Source organism: Centroberyx affinis, unplaced genomic scaffold (assembly GCF_046629955.1).
Source record: "Centroberyx affinis isolate AG114_WGS23_722 - 3 ecotype Tasmania unplaced genomic scaffold, CSIRO-AGI_Caff_v1 ptg000570l_1, whole genome shotgun sequence".
NCBI classification, from domain to species: domain Eukaryota; kingdom Metazoa; phylum Chordata; class Actinopteri; order Beryciformes; family Berycidae; genus Centroberyx; species Centroberyx affinis.
Window position 1 is genome coordinate 5988 of NW_027279212.1, and position 19681 is coordinate 25668.

The 19681-nt window shown below is 40.4% G+C and overlaps 2 protein-coding genes across 5 annotated transcripts in view; both read left to right on the forward strand.

The window, feature by feature from the left end:
- Nucleotides 1-4354: 4354 nt before the first annotated feature.
- On the forward strand, nucleotides 4355-9172 carry exosc2 (exosome component 2). Of its 3 annotated transcripts, XM_071518346.1 has the most exons (9): nucleotides 4355-4503; nucleotides 4800-4901; nucleotides 5049-5094; nucleotides 5276-5365; nucleotides 5503-5568; nucleotides 5687-5755; nucleotides 6563-6739; nucleotides 7428-7556; nucleotides 8708-9169. In XM_071518346.1, the coding sequence occupies exons 1-9, from the start codon at nucleotides 4376-4378 to the stop codon at nucleotides 8786-8788; spliced, it is 888 nt and encodes a 295-aa protein (XP_071374447.1). In that variant the 5' UTR covers nucleotides 4355-4375; the 3' UTR covers nucleotides 8789-9169. The 3 variants fall into 3 exon arrangements, with proteins under 3 accessions (XP_071374447.1, XP_071374449.1, XP_071374448.1); XM_071518348.1 differs by lacking the exon at nucleotides 5276-5365 and having other exon boundaries at nucleotides 8708-9172; XM_071518347.1 differs by lacking the exon at nucleotides 5687-5755 and having other exon boundaries at nucleotides 8708-9171.
- An 822-nt stretch (nucleotides 9173-9994) lies between these two features.
- The window catches only part of LOC139643170 (tyrosine-protein kinase ABL1-like), a 42306-nt gene continuing 32619 nt past the window's right edge, over nucleotides 9995-19681 (forward strand). For both annotated transcript variants that reach the window (XM_071518343.1, XM_071518342.1), the window contains exon 1: nucleotides 9995-11786. In XM_071518343.1, the coding sequence (XP_071374444.1) occupies nucleotides 11660-11786 (127 nt within the window). In that variant the 5' untranslated portion in view covers nucleotides 9995-11659. The remainder of the gene's footprint in view (nucleotides 11787-19681) is intronic.

Below are 19681 nucleotides of genomic sequence, written 5' to 3' on the forward strand. Positions count from 1 at the left end.
AAGCTGAAATATAAGGAATAAAAAAACAACAACACTATTTCAAGATTTTAAACACGATTTGTTCTTAATGTTTCTTTGTGTATTCTTTGTTAGTACCAAACAGGTATCATATATCCATAGCAAATGTGAGACAAAACATTTTTTTTTTAACATTTTGAATCGTCTTTATTTTGCATCACATCCTCACCAACTCAGGTGAATTGTACTTTCAAACAAAATAAGGTCAGAGATTTGTACAGCAGGTAGAAAAAAGGGAACATGGCCGCCAGTGTACATTGTTTCAGCTATATCATTCCACACTGTAAACTAAAATTGTCACTTTATCCTTGTACAGTCTGTATACTTTGGAGCATTGTGTAATTCTAAAATTGTATTGTACTGTACATGTGAATGTAAATACATTTGTGCTTTCTTATATTCTAAATAAATGATGATATAAACAAAGTGGTAGTATGTCTGTCTACTGGATCAAACAATTTCTGATGACTGCCAGTTAAAAGAATCAAAACAATACAAAAATTGCAATTATAATTTCATGCAATATTGTTGCTCACTATTTGAATCCACCATTAAGTCGTTAAAATGGTCACACTCACTTATGCAAAGTATGGCACTTCAATGTTATGCATGTGCTGTGGTTAAAGTACTAAAATAAACCTAATGACTATCATAAACAATGCATGCATGTACATGTTATCATGGAAGTATAGCACCTATAGTCTTCTGGCTCGGTGAAGTGTTATATGGCTTGCAGGTCAGGCCAAATCTCTGAAGGCGGTTGACCCTCCCATCCACAGCTTAAATGCAGGCTTTAGTGCCGCTGGGCTGGGGTTAGGCCAGGCTTGAACCAGTTATGCATCAGGTGGAGGCTGGGCTCCCATGGGTGCCCCCACAGCAGGCACACTGGGGCCAGGGCGCTATGTCGCTGAAACTGGCAGTTGCAGAGTTGTTGCACACAAAAGCAGCTAAGATGTTTTTGGTGCTGGAAGTGCCACTCTGTGTTTAAATTATAATGTAAAAAATGGCAATGTCAATAGGTCTAAGGACTGAAATGTTAAGCCGCACTCCTATGACTGACAGCGACTGGGTGTTTCAGGCTGTAATGTTTTTGGGGTGTCCTCCTCCTCCAGGCCCATCTGATGCAAAACAGGGTTTAACCAGCTCTGTTTCTGTCTCCTCTTCAGCAAAACTACAGCCTCCGGTATAGAGAATTTTATATGAGAGAGAAGTGGAGAATAATCTGTGAAGGTTTGCCTTTGTCAGGAGAGTTTATGTGACTAGATCTTGACAGAGAGCAAAACCCTGCCCAAAGACTGAGGCAGAGACTGAGATTCAGACCTTTTCTCAGTATCTGTCTAGAAGCTGAATCAAGTCTGTCAACCCAGTCCAGTCAGAAAGAGCGCTGAACTATTTCACTCAAGAAGAAATACCTCATTTTACTCAAATCAGCATACTTTTCTAAATGATATTTAAGTAAAAGAGTAGCCAAACTAAAAACACTTGTTTTACTTAAGCAACAACAATCATAAAGATTTTGTGCACCTTTCAAAATCGTCACCCAAAAATATGAAAGGGCACCCATGTTGCCACGGTTCTTGCAAATTATTTTAAGGGTCATTAGCAGTCTGAGGTTTGGGGACGGTTCCTCTGTAGCTCATATCAGCAGATTTATAGTATCACTTATGAGGTGTAAAATCCAGAATGGATGTTTTACTGTTGATGCTTGTACTGAGAATACATACTATATATTTAAAAATAAAACCATTTTAATATTAAACAGCTTTGGGGAAATAATGACTCATTTTGAACTATAGGTGTGGGCAAGGCTAGTTGTCATGTAGACAAGTTATATAATACCACTTATTTTCTTATTTTCAATCTTATTTGGAATCATATTATATTACATCCATTAATAAAGTGTGAAAAATAGTGTTCACATTTACATCTTTACGTTAACTTCATCAAGTGTATACAAATATAAAATGTAAATGTTTCTCTAATAATAATTTTTCTATATTTATTAGATTGACAATGTGGCAAAGTTTAGCGTTTTAAGTGGGTGCAACCTGACAAACCTAATTATTTATCTTTTTTTTTGTACTCAACATGAAACATGATCCAAAATTTTTAATTTGATTTACTGACTTACATTTTATCACGACACCGTGACAAACATGTTATGCTGAAGGTCAAGCTGTCATAAATGGTCAAGGTGTATTCAGATGCTAATCGTTTTTGTTTCCAATTTTTGTTTGCAAACATTAAGAAAAAACTTTAGTCTATTTACACTGTAGGATTGGATCTCAAAAGAAAAGACAGGCAATGCTGAGAAATGTAGCCATCTGTAATAAGTGACATGAAGTGTGATATGAGTTTGATGTCATGTTATGCTGTATATGAATTTTAAAAGCCCTAACTGATCATGTATAATAGTAAACTCTGAGGTGTTGAATCGTTATTAATTTATTATTTATCTAAACATCTTAAGTATTTCTCAGATCTGGGATTTTGAACATGTTTGTGGTTTATGCTAACTTGTTATCTATGTGTTAGGACTGTGTTATGAATGAGTCGGCATCTACAGTGTGGTTTTTCATTCGGTTATGGTTAAGTGAGCAATGGATTCATTTTGTACATTTCCTTCTATTCTATATTATTTCTACTTGATAATCATTCAACCAGCTTCACTGTCTGCCTGTAAATTGAGTCCTGCCTTTTTGCTTTCCCTCCACAAGATGGCGCCAGACTCCCAGGAAAAGAGGAGTCCCACCAGGGAAAATTGAGCTTGCCATAAATACCTAATACTTCTTCAGTAAATGCAGAAAAGTGAAGTACCAAACACTGGTTGGGAGAAATTACTTTTTTATTTTTTATTTGGTGCAGTTTGGTGTAATGTGTCAAACTATGTTTCTGTGCGATCCTATTCTTTTTGTGCTTTGAGACGAATTTACCGCTGAGCCTTCTGGAGGAGTCGTGGGTCTAATTTAACTCTAGTTTATTAATTTCACCCTTGTTTAATAGCACCAGGGAAAGTTACATCAGATCCTGAGCCAAGCCTGTCTGGTAACTGCCTGTCTAGTTAATAGAGCCGCTGACAACTGGGGAAAGACCAAGTGACAGCCTGGAAAAACAGCTGAGAAGATGGTAAAGACCCCACTTGGGCTGTCATGGGTCATGACTGTAGGTGGCTACTGCACTGAAACACAGGGGTCATAGGTCATCATGAGTTGGCAAGACAGCCCAAGTGGGGCTTCATGGGGCAATTTTCTTAAAGAATATACAGATATGGCCAAGTCAGCATCTTGGTTACACCCACAGAAACTACAGAGGAAGAACAGCCTTTGAGTTTGCAGGGGTTTAAGATAACTTTAGCAGATAACTTGTCAATAGACTTTTCATGGACACGACTACAACTGGGGAGACGAACAGTAGTAGAGGAAAAGAAGCTCCATGTCTGATTTTTGGGGTTGACAAATTTAAATGGACTTAAATAAATCAGGAAAAGGCATAGTGGCCCAAAGAGGGAGTGCAGGGAAGAGGCAGTGATAAGTCCACCTTGACAAGTCACTGGAGTCAGTCTGGTGAAGTCCCATGTAGCAAACCACAGTCCACAGGACGTCATTCCTCTGGTCCCTGAGGATGCAGGAGGCAGCAGCACTGAAACATAGTCTGGACTCAGGGAGCTCAGGCAGCCAGCTGGCAGAAATCTGCAGTGAAATGGCCTGGTGTTGCTGAAAAGTTGAGAATAAATAAAGAAAACTGTACTGTGATACTGTGGGTGGGGTGATAACAACAGTAGGGAGGGCTAAAGCTATGATCACAGCAGTCATCCCTTACTTAATCAAACTTAATGTTTGATTTTGATGGTCCCACAGTGAATTATCCACCTATTTCCTGCCTCTCTGACAGACCCTTTCTCCTATTTTCTGGTTTCAAGAAAATATTTTGTTATTAAAAAATTAATTAATAAAATAAATTGTATCTTAATTTGCTTCCCCCCAATTAAGGGCTTTCATCCTAACTTACTATGGGCAGTAAGAAAGAAGACGAAAGACATAACCAACTGCCTTAACTTTACCATAACAGTCGTAACTGAATTATTAATCTGTAATAAAATAAATCATTTTTGCGTTTGGGGTCTCTCAAGTAGCCTAATATCGATCAATAAAGGAATTCGATGTACTCTCCAATGTACTTTTCATATTAAATTCTCTATCGAGTTCTCCTTCAGTGTGTGAGCTGTGAACGCATCCAGCGGAGGGCGACACGAGGGGAAATAAACAGAGGGGTGCGTGATGACGTCACTTTCAGGCGCCAATACAGCCTTCCGCAAGGCAGCTGTGTGTGTGTGTGTGAGAGAGCTTTGGTCGCAAGCATGGCTGCTGATATGAGATTACCAGTTATTCGGAAACCAGTGTCGTTAACGTCTGCTTTTGACCGAAAAGATCGAAAGGATCTGGTCGTCCCGGGCGATGTGATCACCTCAGACACAGGATTCATGAGGTGAGGACCGGTTGGCATGGTGATCCACTCGGTATTACCAGATACATGATTTAAGACAGGGATGTAGTGGAGGGTAAACACACCTAAACTCACTCCCGTTTTAGTCTGACCCAGATGTCTTTGATATAAATGTGTAGTAAGCAATATCTGGTTAAATGATGATAGAGACTTTTAAAGGGAGGTGGTGGGAAGTGTAAATTAACTTTATAATGATGGGTGTTTTCCTCATAATGATCACTTACTGGAGGTTGGCTGCATCACTCATCATCGTTACTATAACAACCATTTGTCTCCAGGGGTCATGGCACCTACATGGACGAAGAGAAGCTGACAGCTTCGGTTGCTGGAGAGGTGGAGAGAGTCGACAAACTGATCTGCGTCAAACCACTCAAGACCCGGTGAGTGAATGGCTGACATTGTATTAATATACAAGAACACCTTCACAGTGTGCACTTGTGCATCATTCAAGTGGTATTGATCTGATATTTTGCATAAGCTGTATAAATGCAATAATTTTTGTCACATGCCTCTGCTTCGAATTGCAGGTTCAACGGAGAGGTGGGAGATGTGGTGGTTGGCCGGATCACAGAGGTTTGCTATTGCCATCTCATATATATCTTCTCTCATATGTGCGATGTCTTGACCTTTTTTAGGCTAAAACAATCTAGTTATGACAAGGGAAGTCGGTTCTGTGAGAGCAACGCAAAGCTGTTAAACATCATCATTTATGTCAGTAAGAATCTGTGAATGTGTGTTTTTGCGATGTGAATAGGTGCAGCAGAAACGGTGGAAGGTGGAGACGAACTCCCGGCTGGACTCTGTTCTCCTGCTGTCGTCTGTCAATCTGCCTGGAGGAGAGCTGGTGAGTTGCTAGACTAGTGAACACACATACTCTGACACCTTCGAAATGTCATTCAATGGGAGAAATGTTCTTTGTATTACACTGTAAGCTTGGCCCTAGCAATCAGCAGTGGTATCCTGAATGATTTTTTTTTTTAGAGGAGAAGATCAGCAGAAGACGAGCTAACCATGCGGGAGTACCTTCAGGAGGGAGATCTCATCAGTGTATGCTCACTTTCATAAGTCACAATTTACAAAATATATTTTTGTGACAGTAATAGGCTCCTCCATCTTCTTATTTCTCTCGCTGAATGTCTGTTTTGTTTTTCTCTTCTTCTTTCAGGCGGAGGTGCAGTCTGTTTTCGCAGACGGAGCCTTGTTGCTTCACACCCGTAGTTTAAAGTATGGAAAGGTAAGTTATGGCAATATATACCCAGTGGAATATGTACAATACAGATATGACAATACACTCATCTCATGGTTCAGTTTGATGCATGAAACATTTTCAAGGTTCAATACAGTCACAGTATTTAAAAGCTTAAACAAATTTTGACCAAACTAGATTTATTCTAGAGATGTAAATGTGCGAAACAATGTTTTAAACTATTTCTTTTTTTTTGGTAAACACTAAATTGTTTTGTGAACACCGCATATTTTATGTGCAAACACTTCAGCCACTGAAGTTCTAGTTGGCTGTGTTCAGACACGTGGAAACGAGAACACCGCAAGGAGCAAAATGTAGACGACAGACTGCAGGGAAGGAAATGAAGGGAAAGGAGTGGTGGGAGCCAGCAGAGATTGTAAGCTATGCTAAATACTGGAAAAGGGCTTGTAGTCTGCACTTAAATACTCAGACTTTGTGAGATTCCCTTAGACAGTATTGGATTTCCTGACATTTGCAGGAAGCTTGCTACAAAGGGAGAGGACCGATAGGGAAGGCTGTGATCAAGGAGACTTATGTCCTGTGAACGGAGAGTTAATCTGTGACATTTTATGGAGAATGGCCACAGAATGCTTTGTGAGTTGGAAGCAGGATTTTGTAGTATTTTGTAGTCGATACATACAATTACAGGGCGCCAATGCAAATAGATCAGACTGAAGACCTTACAGGATAATTATTGGGTCACTAGTAAAATAAGTCAGTGAGTATTTGTCATGTTTTACTGACAGGTGTCATTTTACCTAACGTGATCCTGTTTGTACGTTCTGTGACCATCAGCTGGGTCAAGGAGTGCTGGTGCAGCTGTCTCCCTCTCTGGTCAAGAGGCAGAAGACTCATTTCCACAACCTGCCCTGTGGTGCGTCCATCATCCTGGGCAACAACGGCTTTGTGTGGCTGTATCCCACGCCGGGACACCAGGAGGAGGAGGCCGGGGGCTTCTACACCAGTCTGGAGGTGGGAGCAGGACCCATAGAGAGCAGTATTTCATAGTAGGGCTGGGCGATAATTCAATATTATCGTTTATCGTCTTTTAGTGGAATCATATCGTGATGATATGAAGATATTTTGATATCGTGACGCACATTTCTGCTGTCTAAATTGATGATGACAAGCAAATTTTACTTAAAAACTCTCATAAAATGAGGTATGGTAGGAATATTATTTGAATATTTCTGTTTTGTTTGACATCACACCTAACATTACCATTCGGTTCAATGAGATGAACATTAATTTGATTATTTAACATGATTTTGCATACATGAACCATATCATGATATATATTGATATCAAGAAAAATCCTTATGATTATCATGATATTGATTTCAACCATATCGCCCAGCCCTATTTCATAGTTTCATTAGTCTTGAGGACAGGCAAAGAAAACAAGGCAAGAAACTCTTACAGTAACACTAAAATGAGAAGTTATAGTCCACCAGTTTGGAGGTGAGAGTAGAATCATATTGCATATTGTGATCCAAATAATGTTTTAGGAATTTACCTTATGCTTTTGTTTAGAGACATTTACAGTATGTCAGTAATGTGCAAAGATGAGACATTTGGTTTGTATCTATTTTTTCTACTCTATCCAATTTGCTGTGTATTTCTATCTACATTTGTGCATCTGTTGTCTCTGTTCTTTCAGCCCGTCTCCCTGTCAGATCGAGAGGTGATCTCACGGTTGAGAAACTGCCTCCTAGCCTTGGCTGCTCACAAGGTCCTGCTGTACGACACCAGTGTTCTCTACTGCTACGAGTTTTCACAGCCACACCAGGTAAGGCAGCACACAGGTAGGATCTGATGTGAGTCGAGAACACTTCAGTTAATCCAGTTTGAGAGATCGTGTGATCCTTGTTCAGATCGCATTTTCAAAGCCCTGGGGGTTTAAAAATATACACATCTTTTCACATTAAGTTTGGGAAACTTGATCTGTGTCCTATTATGCCTTCTCTATGCCATGTGTGCTCATATTTTGAGGATTTGTATGTTGGGTGTTGTGACACCATATGTGAAGATAATGCAAAGCTAGGCTAATTAAAAAAAAAAAATGTGGACTGCGCAATGTACCCGTCCTCTCACTCCTATATAGCTGTATTCATATACTGTATAGGCATTCCTGTGATGTAATGAGCCCTCTGGTGGCCATATTGGAAGTCCACTGCTCTTGGGCAACAATTGATGAGAACAGCTAAATGTTTTTCTCAGTTGTTAAAACAATTGAGAAATTGTTGTTAAACAATTGTTGTTAGTTAGCTAGCTTGTCAGTTACTATCTCCATATTGCTGTTAATACACCTAATTTTCACCATAGCTAATGTTAATTGGTTAGTTCCTAGTTTTGGCTAGTTGTTAACGTTAAAATGTGTTACTTTGCAGTGTTGGCTTGCTGGCTAGATAGCTAGCTAACAAATCCTTCCTTTTGGACCGATTTTCTTATAAGACCAGTGAATGCCTCCAAATAAAATATATATTTTTTCTAAACCTCATCCACAATGATTGATTTCACTGCTTTGAAGGGCTTACCATTATGTGCTGTCTTATTTCCTTAGCAAGGCTGTACAGGTGAATGAGAAATTAAATGTTAAATAGGCACATATGGGGCATTTCAGCAAGCATTTATGGTTATTTATGCAAGTTAATAGGGTGTTGATATTAAGCTGTTTCACATGCAGTATAATCCCCAGTAAATTCTCTGTTTATAACCTATAACAATTTATAGCAAAATACATTCACAAATATGAGAATACGTGTACATACTGTATGCATGATTCTGCCCGTTTAAATTTTTGTAAGGCAAGTTTTATAAATGAAGCCCTCTGTATGTAAATAGAGTCCATGATCCATAAGATGTTTATGGTGTTTAAAACTATGATTTTTCAGTGTCATCCTTCGTTCTACAATTTGAGTTTCTATGCTGCCTCTACAGGTCAAGGACATCTTGAAACCAGAAGTGATGGAGGAGATAGTAATGTTGACGCAACAGAAGCTGATGGAGCAGGAAGGTTAGAGAGCATGAATCCTACCTGTGACCGTCTCACAAAACTAAACGTGCCTCTCCTGCATTCCAAGTTGAGGAACCAAACCAGCAGCCGCGTCAGGGACTGACACCAGCCCAGCGACTGAACCTGCCTTTTACTAAGACATCTCCCTCTTCTCCCAGTCTAATGGGCAGCTCGACCAGAAGAAAACATGACTGTTCTGAGTTTATTTTATGAAACCAAACCATTTATCAATATTTGACTACTCATGGAAAGGGTGTGTAGTTTTTTAAAAATACTCTGGTATTCAAAAATCATCAGTGCAGCTGTCCTTTAGTTTTATTGGTGAACATTTTCAGAGAGGTACAGTATATTGGAGTACATTGTTGATAATATGTCATGTTGTTGTACAAAGAACTTTTGTATGCAATAAATATTCTACACTTTTCAGTAATTCTCAGTGTGTCAAGCTTTGTTGAATTGTGTACAGTAGCGTGTTTATCTGTTTACTGCCGTGCGTGATATACATGGCTGTCAGTCATTTTGGCTTTACCCTAAGGGAAACGGATTCACAAGGAGTTATAATTTTCACATGCAATCATTTCCATAAGCAATAACTCCTATTGATTATAAATGAAGATGCATATTCCTATACACTCTCTCAAAGTATTTCTTTCATATTTTTCAGACCAAATCCCTATTACTCAGACTAGTTATACTTTTTTTTATTTTTATTTTTTATAGAAAAGACACTTATTACTGGACAGGAGTTATTGCCACAGAAGGAGTTAATATTGGCAAGTGCACTAGTGGTGCAGTATATCCATTGATAATGTGGTAAATAAAAAGATGCAAGCATATTTTCAGAAAAGCATTAGTTTATGCCGTTTCCCTTAAAAGATCATATCTTCTTGTAAGTTGTATCACTTTGATAATACTCACTATAATGTATGCTATGAGTTTTTGTAATATTTATGTCGGTCTAAAAAGTGGGCAAATTGTAATTCCTCAAACAAAAAAGTTTGGAAAAACAAGTTGATGTAGGTTACGGGTTCACTCTGTCCCATCCCAGAAGAGACGCAGTGCAGTAGGTGTCTGTCCGGGACTCCAGCATAATAAAATCTCTGCTCTGGTCCCATGTACTAGCCCACGCACGCACAGTGACGTCGAACGTATCCCCACCCACATATTTCAGTAAACCACCTTGCGTATGAAGTATGGCGGCCTTAGCTAGAACTAGTCGGCCAAAGTTTATTGCCCGGATTTTCACGTGAGAGCAATGAATACATACGCGAACCGGAGGGACTGCAACGAAGAGTTTGGCGATTATAAACGCGGGGAAGGTTTTGCAGAAGCGGCGTGACAGCGCCGTGGCTGACTAGAGTTTCCTCGATTCTTTGCGCCCCCTTGATTGAAGTGCCTCGGTCCGGGTACCACGAAGAAACTCCGCAAGACGGAAAGAGTGGACACGGAAGTTTGGAAACTAATTGAATACCCTGGGTTTGGATGGACCAGTTGGCAAAGCGTAATTGCGGCTGCCAGTGATGTTTTGGTGGAAACGTTAAAGTACACTGTCCGACGTTATCGCCGGCGTGTTATCAGTGACCGAGCGAGAGCCAACTGTTGACTGTTCGATGTGCATTTCAAGGGTCTCGCGCTGCATACCACCAGCTAACGTTAGCCTCCATGGCTTCCTTCAACATTAGCTTTAGGTAGCCAGCTAACCAGCATTATAAACCTCTCTATGGCCTTGTAAGTTTCGTCTTCACACCTGTCTTCAGTATATCATTTAGGGACTAGTCCTCCATATGTTGCCAAAGTCTGTCATTTTCACTTTAGTTGGCAATACAGATTGCTGAGAGTTTTTGGCATTGCCTTTTGCCTTGAAGTAAGTTGGCCAGCAAAGATAAAGTTAGGTTTAATGTTGGTGCTTTGCAGTTCACTGCACTTTGTTTTTGTATTTCATAGTCTGCCCCCCCCCTCCCTCCCTCAAGATCTTATCTGCTCAATGCAACATAATTAAACACTTTTGTGTTGGCTGTAGATATTTTAGTCCAGAGCCTGCAGTGCCCTGAGTTGTTTGACCAAGTATTAGACTACCATTAGCTTGTCAGATAAAGAGTTTGCATGGTGATGAGAAAGGAAAGTGAGTGGGCACACATCCCAGGTACCATAAAAGAGAGTGAAAGGCTTGTATACAGAAGGTACCACAGCTATTGTAGGTCTGTTGACTATACTGTTGAAGTAGGACAAGTTGAAAATAGATCTGTTTTCAAATAAGGAGTCTGCTACTAACAGCTTTAGCCTATAAAAATGGTGAATTGATTGTCACAGAAGCTAGTCTGACTAGCTTACTAACTTGCTGATATTGCATTTTTGACTTCATTTGCTGAGATCAGTTGTAGGTTATTTGGTTAGATAGACCTCTCTGATTCACTTTGAGCATAGAGTTTCCTATTCTGCTATCGTGTTCTTGACTTATCCCTAACAAAGACATGTCAGTGCAGTTCAGCTGTGTTTCAAGCCTAAATCAAGTTAATTCGTGCCATTTCAAGGATTTTGAATTCATTTTTTCTGTTTTGAAAACAACATATTACTCCTTAGGACATCATCAGTGAATCTGGATTCCCCCCCCTCCCCCAGACTCCAGTGCAAATGCCTTTCTTTGACCTCTGAATCACTCAGGCTCCATTAATGCATGATAAACAGAGACATATCCGAGTAATAAGGACCTGCAGTGTTGACCCGCATCACCCACACTCCAGGAGCGGCCAAACTGAGCCAGGGAAAGGGGCTCCTGTTTTCCCCCGATCCCCTCCCTGCCTGGTGGCGAACTGTCGGACGGTGAGCAAGTGAGTCCAGCTTTGAGAGTCCCGGCTGCGGCCTGGCACCCTGCCCTTATGGGGCAGCAGCCGGGGAAGTTTGTAGGGGACCAGAGGAGACCCAGTCTGCCGGCCTTCATCAAGGGTGGGAAGAGAGAGTCGTCACGCCATGGGGCCCAGCACTGTAATGTTTTTGCTGTGCACGGTAAGAACGATTACCTTCTCCACTATAGGGGTTCAGCCACCACTCATCCTTTACACTGCTGGTGTCAATATTCAGATCTTTCTAAGATCACTAGTGTGTCATCGCCAGTAAATTGGATTTATCAGACTGTTCATTCATTTTGTTTAGCAATTTAAGGTGTGTTTGTGCCTCTGCTGGCCTATAGGATCGATTCTCACCAGAGCTTTCTCTCCTGTGCCTCCCCTACTCTGTCTCCATCTTTACTTTCCAACTAAGTAAATGACAAATAATATAGGTGAGAACAGTGGACTGAACACTCTATTTTTAGGATAAAAGGAGTGGATGATGTTGTTACAATACCAAAACCCTCAAGAATCAAAGACAAGTGAAAAAAAATTACGCGCATGCAGAGAACTCAAAAGAGCATAACCTGTCGAAGAGAGCAATGTTCACTGTAAACTAGGATATAATATATATACTTTGACAGATTATAACCCACCCACCTACACATGAATATTGCCAGCGTCCTTGAAAAGCCATTTTGTGCTGGGTGAAAAAGAACAAACAAATCATTCTGAACAAATCATTCTCGAGCTCGAAACATACCGAGTCTGCAAATCAAACCTCCCACTCTGAGTTTCCCATCAAAGCTCATTGAACGAGTCCAACAGCAGCTCTTCCAATGTTTGGTTGTGAGTGAGTGGCCGGGGGAAGCCCACTCATTCACAACCAAGCATTGATCAAGCAAGGACAGACTACAGTGAGCCACAGAATCACTGTCAATGATTGTGATGTGAACATTGCAAGCTTAATTCTCTGTAGGCCAAATCAATCCATTGCATCACACCTTCACAAACAAAGACATCTCACTTTCAAACCCGCTCTTTGAGGAAGTAGTGCATTACTGAACGAGTTGTTAATTTGGGTTCGAGTTTCACTAGCCTATACCTAACCCGTACGCTACAGATGCTGCTTGTTTTGGACAACCTGCAAATCACACTGTGCCTGTGGTATTTTATGGCAAAAGAAATAATGCTTCTTTGTAAGGACAGTAACATTAATAGAATGTTTTTTCCATAGAATAACTACACAGTATTATTTGTGTTAGTGTGGCAAACTTTTCTATGTTCTTGTATTGAGGGGTACTGTGTTATGGCCGCGCAAGGTTTGTGTGTGCGACAGTGCGTGACAGTGTGAGGTTTGGTAATACTGAAGCTAATATGAATACATTTTTAAATCATTTATTTAGCTGCCTGAAGCTTGTTTTTGATGCACATCCGGCAAATACTATAACAAATGGTGCATGTATAATCATAATGGGTTGCATTAATGCAGTAGCCAACATTGTTAATGTCCCTGATGAGAGCTGAGTCATCTGCATATAAAAATAGTGGACAGGAACAAGCAGACCTCATATTATTAATGTATAACAAAAAAAGAAGGGGCCCCAAAACACTGCCTTGTGTTACGCCACAGCTGATCGGTGTAGCATCTGATAAAGTACCATTTACAGGGACTGGCTTATATCTTCATAATAGATATGACCGGAACCACTCTGTAGTCATGCAGTTAATTCTAAGTGCCTGCAACTTATAGAGTATTATCTTATGATCGACCGTATTGAAGGCTTTCTGTAAGTCAAGAAGCACCATGCCACAGAATTTTCAGGAATCGTCCTGACAAGAGCAGTTAATACATGTATCAATTGAATTTGATTTTCTAAAACCAGGTTGCAGTTCATACAAAAGACCACTGTTGGAGACATAACTGTAGGCCTATATCTGTTCCAGCACTTGATAGGACACCCAAGATAGATACCAGTCTATAATTACCGATCTCAACCATCCTCCTTTTCTTAAACAGAGGGGTAACCCTCTGTCTGGGCCGTGCTTGTGTTGTGATTGATTGTGTGTCACTCTATCAACACAGAGTACCCTTTTACTAGTAATGCTACACAACAAACCATGACATAATTTCTGCTGATGACATGGCTGCCTTTGAAAAATGCCTTTGGAAGATCATTCCATTAATTGAGTGTGGAAAAATCCACACTAAAAGGCTTCAGTTCTGTTTCCTTCCTTAACACTTTGGCTGACCTTTACATTATAACTTTGTCAGTATTCACCTATTCACACCGTGGCCATATTTAGCCTAATCTATATCATACTCAAGGTAGGGAAACACTGGAGGACCGTGAATCAGATGTAAATTGGTTGTTGGCTAGATCAGCTGATTGAGGGGTAGACCACATCCATGATGATCAAGGTAAAAACTGCTCATGCCAGTGGTTCACCTAGCAGTAACATTGGCTAAAGTTTGTACTTCTAGTAAGGAGCACCAAGTGCTATATAATAAGCCCAATGAATTATTGTCATGTAGCTCACTAACACATTTTCAGTGGTTTACAGCATTAAAGATTTGTTTTTTGTGAACTGCATTGAGGAGAAACACCAGGTTTTAACACTAGCTTAGTGTATCCTAGCACCCAAAATAAATCTAAAGCAAACATTTATTTGGGCAGCTGTTAATTTACCCAAGCAGCCTCCCCAAATATAATCAATATTTAGGAAACCCTTGTACATCCATGATGACAAAGGTGAGACCTGCTCATGTCAGTGGTTCACCTACCCATAAAGTTAGCTAAAGTTAGCAGTCAACTATGATGTACTTTAAATATGGCCGCCGCCATGTGAATATGGTAAAGTAAGATGTAAACAAAATAGTTTACAGTTAACTCATTCATTGGACAGCCTTCAAGCATCATAAATACATCCAGTGATGAAATTGCTCTTCTTTCTCCTTCCGGCTATGTTGACAGTCCGTTGCCAATGCAAAAGTTGGAAAAAACTCTCTTTTGAACAGAACTGTTGTTCACTAGGTGGCATTCCATTACCATTCTGTCAAAAGTGTCTTCCATGCCTGACTTAAGGTGTACTGTTGTCCAACGGAATAATGAATTGTGAACTGTTGGTAGGGTAACAGCCAGTCAAAACACAGGTCCAGCTGAGGGCAACAATTTTAAAGTGACCAATCAAAGGTATGGAGACAACTTCTTATCTCTAATCCCGCCCTCCTAGTTTCAGAATTGAGAGCAGCTTGGAGAGACAGCAAGTTTCATCAAGTTAAAGGTAAAACTTTTAAAAGACCATTTTAATGCGATTTCGAATGAAGACCTATGACACCACTGAAAGAGTGTGAAAATGGGGGAAAAATCAACAGTTGGCCTATCAGAGAACAGGCCCGCATGACTGGGCTCGGATTTCTAAGATTTTCTACAGACCAAGACCAAGACATTTTTATGCTCTCCAAAACTGAATTTAAAACTTAAAGGCTGTATGTAAATGGGAATTAAGTAGCCTAATCTATTAATTTTTTTCCAACTTTTATCAGTGATCAAGGGATTGCAACAACCTTGACAGGTCTCTGCTTGCTGATTAGAGCAGAGATCCAACAGCCAGTGCCTGGCTATGTAACCATTGAGTCACTGGTATTGATCAACAACTGTATCAAATCCTCACATATATATTATGGTGGGTTTGTGCTATGGGACATATGAAATAAAAAAGTATTTAAGGACTTTTGAGGCTTTTAATTTAAGGTAATGATGTGTGAGACATTTTAAGACTTTTTCAGAACCTGCAGAGACCCAGAATTTGTTGCCAATGCTGTGGAATTCGGTACATTAACACTTTTTACCCACGGTCTGAAAAAGTAGCTAGATTTGCCACTAGTAACTACTAAGAAATAAAGTCACAATGGGTGTCTGAAAAGTTGCTAAATCTAGTGATGAAGTCACCAAGTTGGCAACAGTTTCTGTTTTTAGCCACAAGACAAGTGGCACAGTTGGAAGTCCCACCTACACAACTAATAAGCAGACGTCTGCTGCTGTTTCTTCTGCTTCATGAATTACCAAAATTAATTTCTGACATGTGCCATTTGCTAGTCGGATGGCCGCATTGCACCAAACATCAAATGAGTGGTGTGTTTTCCGGTTCATTTTTCAGTCCCTCGTTTTTTTTCACTTTGGCTCCAGCGGAAAAGTCTTTGGTAGCCGCCAAAAATTTCACTATGCAGGAAAAACCCTGTGTAGACGGGAAATTTATAAGCTCTGTACAGCATGCTTTACAGTGAATTTTTCTCTCTTCGTTCTTGCTCACTCAGCTTATGTTTCTTCTTGCATGGATGCTGTCTATGTGCTCGTTTGAGGTCTGTGTGCATGATTAGACTTCCTCACTTCTCTGGGCTTCTTGCTGACTTATGAGATTTCTGCTCTTGGACAAGTTTTGGGAGCTTAATAATGCTATAGGAGTGGGCCACTTTTGTAGACTAACTTGTTTTGTTGTGGTTCTTGCAAGGGGGCAAAGCTTTATTAGGAAGCTTGCCATATTCTGGCTTAAGTGTGGTACTTTCAGCACAAAGTCCAAACCCCAGCTACCATACCTTAAAGGTACACTGTGTAAGATGTAAGTAAAACTCTACAGGTACAAAGATGAATGACAAATCTAAATCAAAACTAGAAGGGCACTCGGAGAGCACAGACCTCCGCCAAGGTTCGTGCTATTATTGCTTGTTCGTGAGTCGGATCCGGATCCGCTCCAAAATTTAATGGGTTCTTCCTTGGCCCATGCTACACCCTTCCACGAAGTTTCATGAAAATCGGGCCAGTAGATTTTCCATAATCCTGCTAACAGACAAACAAACAAACAAACAAACAAACAGCACCGAAAACATAACCTCCTTGGCGGAGGTAACAAAGAGGAAACCTGCCTCCACCACACTCCAAACAGCCCCACCCCCTCACCGAGCGAAACATACACTCACTTCCCAAGGTTCAACCCTGATTGTGATAACACACAAGACAGGACTAGCATATTCATGATAGGATCTGCAGAAATTACTCATGTATTTAGTTACTATGTGGCATTACTTCTGTAATAACATTATAGAAGTAATGGGAAAATGTTCTCCCCTATGTGCTGTTAGAAAACTCTGCTACGTATATACTGTATATTTACAGAACAGAATACAGAAAACAACATAAAACTACACCAAACTCATTGATTTATAATTTCTCAGCAAATCGGTTGGCTAAACTTAGCATAATAGACAAATGGCTTATAACGTTAGTAGCATCCTGCTACTACAGTAACGGAGCATAGGAACAAACACGTTAGCCCTGTTAGCTCTGTATGTACACTACAAAACAGCCATTAATAAAAGGCCTTGCCTTTATCAGCCTCAGCCTTGTACAGCTCTGCATGGCCTGGTTCTGGGTAATGGAAATTAGGTATATGATCTAATTAGTAAGGCTATATGGCAGCAGTCTAGAAGTGTTAGATAACGTAAATTATCATACCGGCTGTCTAGGAGTAAAACTGTAAACTTGTCATCAGCTTTCATTCCTTTGGTCTGTCTCCGGTTTCTTCATCTTTCAACAGCAATACCAATGTTTATTCTTGTTTTTGACCTTGCTCTATCAAAGAGGGCTTGGGGGAGCTGGTTGAGACTGAACGGTTACAAGGGGTGGGAGGGGCTCCGGCTAAAGGGGAGGAACTTTTTTACGGCCAGGAAAAAATGCGTAGAGCTGAATACAGGGTGTAACAACAAACCAAATGTGGTTCATATCCACATCTTTAGACCTAGTGAGAAGTTTGTAGGCTTGATAAAAGTGAAAATCTCTGTCAAAATGGACAGTCGGTGTTTTCCACAAGAAATTATGGTCTCAATAGCTCAGGCTATCTTTTGTAACATCTGTTTGTGGTGTTGTTGTTGTTGTAGATGTGAAGCACATCATGGATGCAGAAAGTAACTCGCTCACATATATATTCATTCACTCACTAAGGGTTAGCCTATCTGGCCCTAGTGGGAGGCATAGCACACAGGATGCTGAGAATCACTGTTTGGTCTGCAGTACTGCTGGACTGTGTTGGGTGCTTCACATCTAGGGCAGTGTGTGTCCTTGTTTTAATTGGAGGGGGATATTGGGGAGAATTTCCATGCGCATACAAGGGCATGGCAACAGCATCATGGGCTTTGCGCTTGTTGATGACTATTTATGGCAAATTCCTCTTCCTGACTGTATGGATGTACGATACCAATAATTTTCAATGCAGATATTATGTAGTTCGGCTATATTTCACTAAACATAATCTTTTTCACAGCGTATTTCATTCTTTCTTTATTTTCAACCAAAACACAAACACAGTGTATTTACTTTACATTAGTTAGACAGCAAGCCGCTGGTTTGCTTTCCCATTCATTTATAATATACATATTTTATCAAAGTATGTGTTTAGTTTGTTAACAAGATGCTTTTGATAGCCATATCAGGAATTATCTGCAGTTATTAAATTGAACACATAGTTAAGTGAAGAATGACATTTTTGTTATCTTTAATTTCATTTAGCTGAACTATCTAATGGTAGTTGGCTAGTTGTTTGTTGTGAAGTGAATGCAGTATGCTAACTTTTGGCTAACCAAGTCTGATGAATATCTCAATAAAAATACAGTTTTGGGCAGTCTACCCCTTTGGCTAATTAGCTACCTTGATATGGGGCTCCTTCGATAGTTTTGATGCAGGGCTTGGCGTAGCTTTTATGCCACGACCATATAAAGCAGTCTGTCTTTTTCTGCGGCTTTCCTGGTTACAGCCTCTTTCTCTCACTGCATGTGTGTTGTTTCCAATGCCCCATGAGGTGCCATTTTTATAAGCATGGCAGCACACTGAAAGTAGACTTCCTGGGCTTCAAACACAGCCTGTAGAAACCAATGGTGACATCATCAGTTACTCTATCCCTCTTTTTTCAGTCTGTGATTCATGTTATTGTCCAGATTTGTTTTTTGAAAATGGTTGTGTGATCATCTGTGCCCAGTATAGCACAACATACAGAATATAAGCTTAGCCAAGGTACAGGAAGGCTATTCTCTACCATAAATCACAATCTAGGTTGATAGGCTCTTTCCCTTTTTGACAGTTAAGCCTATAAGCTTTGTCTTTGCCGTTTCAGCTGGAATGCTTAATGGTCTAGTCAGTACATAGTGTGGGGGCTTGGACACTTTCTGAAAAACAAAGACGGGTGGCCCTTAACATTTTTATTTTAGTGGTTGGAGGCGTAATCTGACAGCAGGAATCGGGAAAGTTTTACACGAAGCACCAATGAGGCAGGCAGGACATCAATAGAAAGTATCAGTGAGGTAAGTTATTGATATCCATGCAGATTATGATTTTTATATAAAAATACTATCAATTCAGGATTAGGAATAGATCAGTTGGGAGATATAATTTGATTGTTTGGCTTTTTAATGAGATGACTTGCTACCTTGAACCGGATGCATGCTATTGAACCAAATAACTGATAAGTTTACCAAATGTGTCCTCAAGACTGTGATTGCCTTGGCAGGAATACATTCCACTGACTCTACTCTTGCATAACACCACGGGGGACAGGACAGGGAAGGTCAGAAAAACAGAATGAAAGGTTTTGCCGGTAAATGGATCGAATTTGGCAAAGGGTCAGTGACATGGGGTGTATTTGCTGTGTTTTCCCCCCTCCCATCCTCCTGTGATGAGTGGGTTAGACTATGAGAGGGGATGTGAGTCACAGTGCATGAGGAGGGCAATATCAGCACGTTTTTACACCCATGTTGTTTTTCTTCATGGTGAGCCCCAGCTAGTTAGCACCTAGTGTACTAGGCTAGCCAGCGCCATGCTGCTTCTCACCAGGCAGGTTTAGACCTCTGCATGCAGCTGCCTGGGAGAGAGACGGAGGCAGTGAGGGGCAAGCAAAGACCTGTCTATGCTCTTGGCACCTCTGTGTACTACAGTGGGGAGCTATGATCTCACTGGCTGGCTAGCACAGATTACTAGAATGGAGTGAGGCAGTGGATTTCTGACACCATAAATCAGGTATTACTAG